This window comes from Pteropus vampyrus, unplaced genomic scaffold (genome assembly GCF_000151845.1).
Source record: "Pteropus vampyrus isolate Shadow unplaced genomic scaffold, Pvam_2.0 Scaffold459, whole genome shotgun sequence".
NCBI classification, from domain to species: domain Eukaryota; kingdom Metazoa; phylum Chordata; class Mammalia; order Chiroptera; family Pteropodidae; genus Pteropus; species Pteropus vampyrus.
In genome coordinates, this window is record NW_011889240.1 from 168,040 (window position 1) to 178,393 (window position 10,354).

General features: G+C 62.5%; 1 protein-coding gene across 1 annotated transcript in view; it reads right to left on the reverse strand.

The window, feature by feature from the left end:
- Positions 1 to 2,642: 2,642 nt before the first annotated feature.
- MAP2K2 (mitogen-activated protein kinase kinase 2) overlaps positions 2,643 to 10,354 on the reverse strand; it is an 18,574-nt gene continuing 10,862 nt past the window's right edge. Inside the window, exons 3-8 of the mRNA XM_011381926.2 lie at positions 10,209 to 10,353; positions 9,496 to 9,709; positions 8,189 to 8,253; positions 6,820 to 6,881; positions 5,725 to 5,770; positions 2,643 to 4,195 (exon numbers count right to left, since the gene is read on the reverse strand). Coding sequence (XP_011380228.1) covers positions 4,085 to 4,195; positions 5,725 to 5,770; positions 6,820 to 6,881; positions 8,189 to 8,253; positions 9,496 to 9,709; positions 10,209 to 10,353 — 643 coding nt within the window. The 3' untranslated portion in view covers positions 2,643 to 4,084. The remainder of the gene's footprint in view (positions 4,196 to 5,724; positions 5,771 to 6,819; positions 6,882 to 8,188; positions 8,254 to 9,495; positions 9,710 to 10,208; position 10,354) is intronic.

A 10,354-nucleotide genomic window follows, 5' to 3' on the forward strand; every position in this document is an offset into this window, starting at 1 on the left:
TCGGGGGAGGAGACAGGGCGCATGGCCTGAGTCCCTCCCTCACCTGAGGCCTCGCTCTGATTCTCCAGGTGCTTTTCTGTGGGCCTCCCTCCGTCCCCTGGGAATCTTAGGCAGAAACCCGAGACTTGAGACTCAGGCCGGGGTTCAGGCCGCCGGCCGCTCTCCGGCCTGCCCTCCGGCCTGCCCTCCTTCCCTGAGAGCTACCCCGTCGTTGCCACGGGGACTGCAGCACAGGCCAGTCCTCCACCCACCTGGCCTGTGGTTCAAGGTGCTGGGGCCAGCCTCCTTCCTGGGGCTGGCGCACCTGGTCAGCTCTCGGCCCCAGAGGAGGGGGCGGGGCTCGGGGGCCCCGCTGGTTTCGTTTTGAGCGAGGTCTCTTCCTCCTCCTCGCCCCCACTCTGCCTCGGACCCCGCTTTCTGGGAACCGCGATCACAGCTTCCTCTGAACTCTGTTAACCCGGAGACCAGGGCAGGCAGGAGGCCAAGTTGAGTCCCGCCTCCCGGACCCGAGGCTTCCTGCCCTGCTCCGCACACACCTCTGCCCCCCGGGGGGCGGGCCCAGCGCACTCCTCCAGACCACTCACCTTCCAGAAGGTTCTGGGCCGCCCCTGCCTGCATCCCCCTGTCCCGCCGTGTCCCAAGCTCTGGACACAGGAAGCCTGGTGGCTTCAAGCAGGGCGGCCCTAGACACACACAAGCCGGGGTCTGACTTCCTCTGGGCCACTGGGGCCTCCCATGGCATCGGGTTTGGGTAGAGTACAGGCCAAGTCAGGCCTTCCGTCCTGGGCACCTTGGACACTGGGGCCAGGTCGCTCTCAGTGGGTGGCCTGTTCTGGGCACCGTGGGGCATTGGGCAGCACCCCTGGCCCCCTCCCACTCGACACCACTCCCACCCACAGATGTCCCCAGACATCACCCAGTGTCCGCTGGCTGAAGGGGTAGCATTGTCCTCATCGAGACCCAGTGGGCTACTGACAGCTGGGAGGGGACACACGTGCCACCTCTTGTGGCGGGTCCCATCTTATAAAGACTTTGAACGAGAAAAAAAAGAATGAAATACCATACTAATTTTTCATATTGATCACAAGGTGGAAATGGTAATACCTGGGCTCTATGGGGCTAACCAAAACATGCAGCTGCCAGCACTTTGAACTTGGGGTGCTATGGATGGGCAGACTCTGTGGGGAACCGGCCTCAGTGTCTGAGGTGCCACTTCCCGTGCCCCACCCTGGGACGTTTGTTCCCAATGCTCACAGAAGGGAATTCGGCCAATCCCAGGCCCAGGCTGATGGATCGGATTGGAGCAGCATCCCACAGGATGGGGGGTGAGGGGGTGGGCGTAATCAATTGAGTATCTGGAAGGACCGGTCCCATCACAGCTGATGGACTGGGGGCTCACTTCTCCGTAGGACACCCCTGGGCTCTCGGGGTGAGCTGCTCAGGGCTCCGAGGCACAAATGCCATGGAAGGGAACCAGGTGGGGATACAGGGGGACAGCACACGTGTTCATGGGAAGCGCTGTTTATTCTGCTGAAGCTATCGAACGGAAAAAAAGCTGGCACCGACGAGACGCTGGATATTTTCTTCTGGCAAATCAAGCACCAAAAAGGAAAACAAAAAAGACAGATAAAAAGGCGAAGGAAACACAAAACAAGTAAACGAGACACTCATCGTCAAGATTCCAAAGCTCTCCGATTTGCTTCTTCGCTGACTTTTTGGACAGAGGTCAGTCAGGCAGAGGCGCACTGGGGGCCACAAGTGTTGCCCTGTGTTCACAGGACACCCCCCCATCCCAAATAAGGCAGCTGCGTCATTTCACAAACTCGGGGTTTTTAAGGAGCAGCCACGAGAAACGTCAACGCGTTTGCAAAACCCTTGGTGTCTCCGGAGAACCAGGAGAGTGGTTTGGCTCCACCTCCGCCTGGCCCCCCACACGCCTGGAGACCCCAAAACCAAAGGGCTGTTACGTGTTTCACGGAGAAGAGCAACAGGGAACCATGACCACGTCTAGGACGGGAAGCGGGTCCCTAGGTCGCGGCCACCTTTGGCCGGACCACTGGGGGCAGCCAGGCCGGAACAGCGAGAAGCGCAGTGACTGGGGTGTCAGCTTAGTGGGTGCCAGGTCTGCGGCTGTTCGTGAGGAACGGGGGTCAGGGCAGGGAGACGCGTGGAAACCCAGCTGTCAGCGGTTCGGTTCGGTTCGGTCTCCGAGGCTCTGGTGTGCTTCCTGCTTTGTGGGAGCCTGGTTGTTTTGCGGCCGGACAGTGCCCGGCTCCCCTTAGGCCTTTCCAGACGCGCCCAGGGGACGTGGGACGCCGACCGAAGCAACGGCACAGCCAGGGTGCAGACCTCTCACCGCTCGTGGGGCGCCTCGCTTTCGAGCCATGCTCCACTCCCCCCCCACCAATCCTAAATTCCACCCCAGTGCCCCCCCCAGTCAATGTGGTCTTTTGGTACTTGCAAATGGCAGCTGGTTATACAGTAACGGGCGTTGGCTGGGGCTCGGGGCGCTGGTGTGCACATGACAGGCCCATCTGTGACCGCCGGCGCCAGGAACTCTTGGGCCTAAATGCTGAGTCACGGTTCGCACGTTAGGGCCCCTTCCCTGAGGAAGCTGGGGTACCCACAGAGCAACACCTTCATCACTTTTAGTTATCTTTTTTATTCTTTTCTTAATCAGGTGAGACTTAGGGGGTCAACTAGGAAGTAGCAGAAACCTGGAAATCCAGTGGAAGGAGCCACCAACTTGTCTCTTCTTTGGTGTCCACAGGAGAAAAGCACGGGAGACTTAGAAGGAAAGATCCAGCAGTCCCCACAGGGCCACAAGTCCCTGCCTCCTGCGTGCACCTTCTCCAGAAGCCCAGGGCCAGCCTGACTTGCTCCAGGCCGCGTCCCTCCCCGAGAAGCCTTCTCCTGCAATCTGCCACAGATAAATATCTGCCTGTGTCGAGCCACCAGGAAGTGTTGAGGGGGTGGCTCGGTGGCTCGGGGGAGGGGACCTTCAGAAGCAGCCCTGGCCTCCCCCGCTTCCTACTGCCGCCCACAGGCGGCCTTCTCGTGGGCCTTCTCGGGCCTTCTCGGCAGAAAGTCTGACCTTGGGAGTCAGAGGGCCTGGCTGGGCACCCTGACAGACACAGGGGCTGGGACCACCTCCCCCCTGCCTTTCCAACCAGCTGCCGCTGAACCGTTTGAGGGCCGAAGAGTGACGCGCCCTGGTGGTCACTTCTGATTTGCTGGGCGAGCAGAGGTGACAGAGGCTGCCACCGCCCACATGTGCAGGTGCGGGGGAGTGCAGGCTGCATTTAAGGGATCTGCTGAGCGTTCCAACCACATCGAGGGCTTTGAAACCCAACACTTCCTTTCTGCCCAGACGAGTGTCAGCTCAGCTGCCACTAAGAAGGGTCACGACGTCTGCTCCTGAGGCACAGGAGAGGACCAGAAGGTCCCTCCTGGGGTCAGCTGTCCCAGGCTGCGTGACGAGAGGCAGCACGGCCAGGGAGACGTGGACCCCATGACGAGCATCGGGCTTACTGCTCTCTGGGCCCGCTGAGGGCCCCCTCCAAGGGGGCAGGTGTCAGGCAGGGGACAGCACGCAGAAACGCAAGGTGGCATTTCTGTCTCTTGGTGACAGATGCCAACGTCTGGGAATCCCCCTGAAGCTTCATTCCTTGGAAAGAGAGAAGCCAGTTCCTGACGCCACCCTACCCCAATTTCTCTGCAGCTCGGTCAGCTGGGGGCCGGGGCTGCCCTCAAGGGACACTGTCCCCCCGGGGCTGGACTGAAGGCTGACACCCAAAGGACAAATGGAACAAGAAGTACAATGGGCTCGGTTTGCTTTTTCTTTCCCCGTTTGTTTTTTTTTGTTTTTTAAACCTAAATAAGCAGATTCTCAGATGCCAACATGAGCAGCGTCACCCGTCCCCAGAGACCAGAGAGCCCGCTGGCTGCGACAGGTGGGAGAGGAAGTGACCGTTCCGCGTGTGCATGTCCTTTCTGAGTGGCTCGGCGGGGTGGGGGAGGAGCTGGCCGGTCCCGGGCGGGGAGGGCTGGCGGACAGGACACGGACAGGTCCCCAGCCAGACCGTCACACGGCGGTCCGCGTGGGCGTGCTGGGCTGGTCCAGACGCAGCGTCTTACACAGCCAGCCGGCAAAATCCACTTCCTCCACCTCGGACCGTTTGATGAAGGTGTGATTCTGGAAGAGGAGAGAGGCGCCTGTGGGGAGGAGGCAGGGACCAGCCTTCTGCTCGGGCCCCCAGGCCACCTGGGCCAAAACCCTGAACACCGAGCGGGGAGGCCCCTAGCACAGGATATACTCAGCACAGGGAGAGAAACCAAACCCGCAGCGGCAGGTGTCACGCCTGAGGCCTCGCACGCCTGGGGCAGGGCCTTAGGAGGGTGAGGCTTCTGTGAGCTCCCTGGAGCCTGGGTCTCCCCCTCAGCACTGGGGACACTGGGGCAGGGTCGTTCTCTGGGGGGGGGCCCATCCTGGGCCCCGCCCGCTCAGTGCCACCAGCGCCCCATCCTGACAACCACGGATGTCTCCGGAGATGGCCCTGTGTCCCCTGCAGGCAGTCACCCCGGGTGAAAGCGTCTGGTCTGGCACAGAAGTCCCTGTGAGGATAGCGGTTTCCCCACGAGTCCCGTCCAGTATGGCAGACGCCGGCTGAGGGAGGCTCCAGGGCCCCTGAGTACCTCAGTCACCGTGAGTGGCTGGCGCTTCCACAGGGACGGCAGAGTGCCAGCGCCTCCTGGGTCTGGGCCGGGTCGGGTGACCAGATGCCTTCCTGACCAGGGCGTGCCGGGCGGGGCCCCAAGCCCACAGCAGGTCCTAGTCTCCCCAGTGACGTTGGGGTCCCACTCCACCCCGTGCACACTGGGGGCAGGCGAGGCCACCTGCACCCTCCCGAAGGCGAAGGCCGGGGTGAAAGGCTGAAAAAAGGCCTGGAGCCCTGCAGCCTCAGGCGGCGGGGCAGCGGCAAGGCCAGCCCCGGACAGTGGGCAGCGTTACTCAGGCAACAGCTGTCCGTTTCGCAAGGGGCACTACGTCTCTAGCACGCGTCTCTGGAAACCTGCTGCGTCAGATGCAGTGTCTGGAGAGAATCGGGGGGACGCACCCTTCCCGCATGGCACTCCAGGCCCGGGTTTCTGTTGTGACCACAGCAAACGGTGACGACGACCACCCGGACCTGACCTGTCACCACAACTACAGTGGGTGGGGTCAGACAAGGTGCCGGGCCTTCCCCGTGGAGGTGCTGATGCTGAGGCTCATAGATGAGGGACAGCCAGCCTTCAGGGGAACGGGATGTGTTCCCAGGGAGGACTGTCCTGTGCAAAGGTCCTGAGGGGAAGGCGAGTTTTGGTGGCCACCTCGGTTTTCGAAGACGTTGGATGGTGTGGGTTTAAAGAAAGACACCGAGCCTGTGGCCTCCTGGACCTGCGGGGGGCTTGCCAAGCCTGAGGCAGGAGCCCCCAAGCCCAGCATTCTCCAGGACACCCCGCCCCCGGCACAGCTGGACTTCTGTCCCTGCAGAAGTGGAGGAGACCAAGGCTGCTCTGGAGCAGGAGACCCACGGGGGTCGGCCGAACACTCGCCCCATGGCAAGAGCTGACTCTGGTGCTGGCTGGGGGCGAGGGGGGCCTGGCGGGGCCCCCCCTCACGAGGACGAGGGGCCCGGGTGGCAGCCACATCCTGGCGACTCCGGAGGCCGCAGCGCCACTCACCATGAGCATCTTCAGGTCCGCGCGCTCGGCCGGGTTCTTGACCAGACTGGGGGTTCCGAGGGCGGGCAGGGCGGGGAGGCAAGAAGGGTGGTCAGCTGGCGGCCGTGGGGACTCACGGTCTGAGCTGGGGCTGAGCAGCCTGTGCTGACCTGTCCCCACGCGCACGCACACGGCCAGGGACAGAGCGGTTCTGCGGGTGCTCTGCAGCCTGGTCGCCGTGGGTGGCCCTGGCTGCCCTGTAAGGGTGGGACGTGGGGCGGGGGGGAGGTCCAAGAGGACAAGAGGGAGAGGCGTGGAGAGCGGGAAACGCCCGGCCGCTGCCAGTTAGAGGCCCAGCAGCTACTGCAATAAAAACCCCAAGTTTGGGAGTCTGAAAGTCAAAATGGAACTTTTTCCTTCAAAAAAGCAGAACTGCTCAAAGGCAACTACTTGAGGCACCTCAGGGCTGAACGGCCCTTCGCAGAGGAAGCCTTGCGTGGAAATGAAAATGTTTACACGGCCAACGGGTCACTGGCCGTGCGCCACAGGGCGCTGGCCAGTGGTCACGCAAAGGGCCAGGAGCAGGTCTGCAGGCCCTCGGCGGCAGGGGCTGGCAGCTTCCGCTCATCCTGACACATGGGATGGCCTCAAAGGTATGAGGGGTGGCTTGGGCTGCTCCCTCCTGGTTCCCTGCCCCTCCCCAGGGCCGTCCTCAGAGGACGGGAGCATCCAGAACAGCTGGCCACCTCCCAGAATCCACGGAAGGCTTGCTGGGAAGCTGGGGCTGCAGGGTGTGGTGGACTAGGACACGGGGCGGCCAGCAGGGGCAAGGCGGGAACAGCGCCATTTCCAAAGGGCCTGAAATCCTGGTTCGCTCTGGGTTTGGGGACGAGCTGGAGACGGCAGCCAGGCATCATGACTCAGCAGTCTTGGAAAGGGACTCTGGGCTCTCAGGTGAGCACAGGAGTCCCATTGGGCAGGCAGAGGGGCCAGGCCCCACCTGGACCAGGACCGACAGAGGCATCTAGGCTGATGCTGGGAGGTGGGCGGGGCTCCCGAGGGCCTGGCACCCAGCCCCGCCCACCCGAGACCTAGCTGGAAGCGGAGGCACCTTACCATTTATTCACAAATTCCTGGAAGTCCTGGGTGAAGACGCCGCTGGGCAGCTTGGGAGGAGGCTGGGGAGAGAACAGATGGGTGGGAGTCAGATGCTCATGGATGGCTCTGGAATCACGGAGGGGAAGACACTTCCCAGCCCTTCATTCGTGAGGACAGCCCAGCACTTCTGGGGACCCCCGGGATGCACCTGGCCTGGTCCTGTCCCTTCGGCCTGCTGGAGGCAGAGGGGACACCCACCCCCTCCCCTCCAGCAGCTCCCCTGCGGGCCCTGCCACCAGGTCGTGCTCTGCCAGGGTTTTCCTTCCAAAGCCCTCATCTGGGAATCACGTTGGTTCTACAGGGAAGGAGCGCAGGCTCGCTCGAACCTCATGGACGAGGGTGGTCTCGACCACGTGTCATTCTGTCTGGGCCACCTGTCTCTGCGGGTGTCCCGACAGGGGCAGCTGGTTCTAGGTGTTCGGGCTCAAAGCCGGGGCAGCTCAAGGAGGCTGGCCTGGCACACGTCCCAAAGTGGGGACAGCCATGTGCAGGGTCAGGCCCTGCCAGGGAGGTGGTGGGCAGAGACCGAGCCAGCGATCCCACTGGTCCTCCTCCTCGGCCAGCTCCGCCTGCCCAGTGCTGGGACGCAGACTTTCCGCCAGGGGTGGCCTCCCCGGGCGGACGTGCTGGGCCTGGGCGGCACCGCCAGGCGCAGGCGGAGCTGTGTACACCGGAGCCGCCCCGCCCTGCTCTGTCGCCACGGCCTGCTCACCTTGACGCTCACCCTACAGGCCGCCGGCCGCCCTGTCTATCTGCCCTGACTCCAAAAGGCCACCAGAAACACACGTCAGCCCACAGAGGCCCGGGGACGGTGACTGGGCCATGCTGAGAGGTGAGGCGCTGGAGTCAGGTCTGGCTCCACTGCAGGCCCCAAGCAGGCCGCTCCCACGCTTCAGCCCGACTCGTCTGTAGTCGGGAACACTCAGGCTCCATGGCGAGGCCTCTGTGCCTCCTCCCCAGAGAAGCGGGGACGATTTCTGGCTTCGTGCACCCTGGCTCCAAGATGCTCGGAGAGATGCTGGGTTATAGAGCCCGGGGGTGGGGGTGGGGCCCGCCTGGCTCCTTGGCCCAAGCACTTGGCTACTGGCCTTGGAGGGAGGGGGCTGCAGAAGGAATTGTGGGTTCATCTCTGAAAACACAAAGGAAAATTGCCCTCGAGGAGTGGGTTTCTCCAGTCTGGCTGGAAGGCAGGCCATGCCCGAGAACCTCCTACCGAGGAGGGGTCTGCGTCCCTCCCCCGGCCCCCTTCCCAACAAAAGCCGCGGTCTGCGTGTCGAGTCCCCTTCTCTCCGGTGTACCCCTGCAGCGACAGCCTTGCGGTACGCACCTCGTTCACAATATAGTCCAGCAGTTCGAAGATGGCCATGGCCGGCCGGCTGTCCATCCCGTGACCTGCCGGGGAACACAAATGGGGTGAGGTGGGCAGGTGGCCACTGCATTCCCGCTAGGCATCAAGGTCTGGGCATGCCGAGAGCAGCCCGGCAGGCTCCTCCCCACACTCCCCTGGCCCAGAGGCCCCGCCACTGAGTTCACTCCCTGGGAAAGGAACTCCACTCCTGAGTCTCCGGTGAATTAAAGAAAATAATAAAACACCAAAATGAGCAGGAGCATTTTTTGAAGAGTCCCACGTTTGGCATGGTACCGCACATGAACAGTGCCAAAGTCACAATTCCTGGCTTTGTGGCACACAGGCGGAGCATGCTGGGGGGTGGGGGGTGGTGGTTTGCTGACTGCAGGCAAGGGCAGCAGCGTGACCTTGCACGGAGCCACGAGTGGAGACAGCAGCAGGACCCAAATGCGCCCCAGGACGGGCGGCTGGCTCGGGGTGGCTGACCCCTGTCCGAGGCCCAGCTGGCCGGGTCTGGGTTTGGCGGCTGGACTTTCCCCTTCTGTCCCGTTCGGAAATGGGCACTGGGGCTGGGGGAGGGCGCTGGCCTGGTGTGACTCGCTGCCCCTCCCGACTGGGAGGGGGTCACAGCGGTATACCGGGAGGCCGCCTGGGAGCCGGACTGGGAGGGGGAGGGCCCGGGGCCTGGGGACACAGATGGAGGGTAGCAGTCTTCCCCTAGAGGGAATCAAGACACTCCAGCAGTCTGGGTGTGGCCCCAGGACAAGGTTTAGGTGTGATGTTCCCTCCCACACCGTGCTGCCTGTGTGTCCAAGCCACCCAAGGAAATTCTGAGTCAAGTTCTTTTCAATTTTGGGGCTCCCTGGAAGGCCTGGCCCAAACGCGGCAGAATGCTCAGCGTTAGCATCTTGGTGCGGGCACAAGGCTGTTCGCTGGGTAAGCCTTTCGCCTTTTCTGTTCATTTAGATATTTTCATAAAATGTCGGAAAAACCAACCAACCAACTGGTGAGTGGCTTGGCTCAGGGGTTGATTTCTAGAGCCACCAGCTGGTGACAACAGGTGCAACTGTCCTGGATGGGAGAAGTCGGGGACGCTACTTCCAGCGCTGTCCCCAGAAGGCTCAGGACCGTCTGAGGACTGCTGACCGCAGTCGGCACCACCCAGGGGACAGGTGGTGCCGGGAGGGGCCGGAGGCGGGGGAGAGGGGAGGCAGCTGCCGTCTGGGACACGGCGTTCCCCGCCCGGGTCACTCCTTCTAAACCAGAAGTGCTAGACTCGGCCGTACCGCTGATGGGGCGTCCGGGGGGTCTCGGCCGCGGCGAGATGCTATGAGGCTCTCCTTCTGCCCCGTCGACCATGGGCCGGCCAAAGATGGCCTCCAGCTCCTTGGCGTCCGGTGGGGGGATGGGGTACCTCCCGATGGACAGCTCCACCAAGGACAGGCCCATGCTCCAGATGTCCGACTGCACCGAGTAGTGGGTGCCCTGCAACCGCTCCGGCTGTCGGGCGAGAGAGAAAAGGCCCGGAGGGGCCGGGGCACGCTGGGACCAAGATCAGGGGCGCATCTGAGCATCTCTGTCCCTTCCCTGCCATTCCTCTAGGGTTCAGAGCAATCCCATCTCCTCCCCCGATGTGACTCGGGAGAAAAGTTTCCAGCCAGCAGCTCTTTAAAGACAAACCCTCGGCGCTCCTGGAAAAGGAAGAGCGGCCCGGGAAAGGCGGCAGACGGTCCCCCGTGTCTAACGTCGTGGCCTGCTCTGCTCCCCACCCGGCTGTGCCCCAAAACACCTGAGAGCCAGTCAAGGCTCAGAAACTGCCTGACTACCCTCCTGGATGGAGCTGTACTAGACACGCCTCTGTGAGAACACGGCAGAAATCAGACCTTGGAAGGAGAAGAAATACCGCCAAGAAAAAAGCCTTTTGCAAAAGCTCCTGGAAAACGAGGAGGAGCTGACGGGTCACAGCACGTGATGCTCATACACCTCACAAGCGACTTACAGACATGTAGGACCGAGTTCCCACGAAGGAGTTGGCCATGGAGTCGATGAGCTGCCCGCTCACCCCGAAGTCGCACAGCTTGATCTCGCCTCTGGAGTTGACGAGGATGTTGGACGGCTTCACATCTGGGGGCAGAGCCAGCGGGT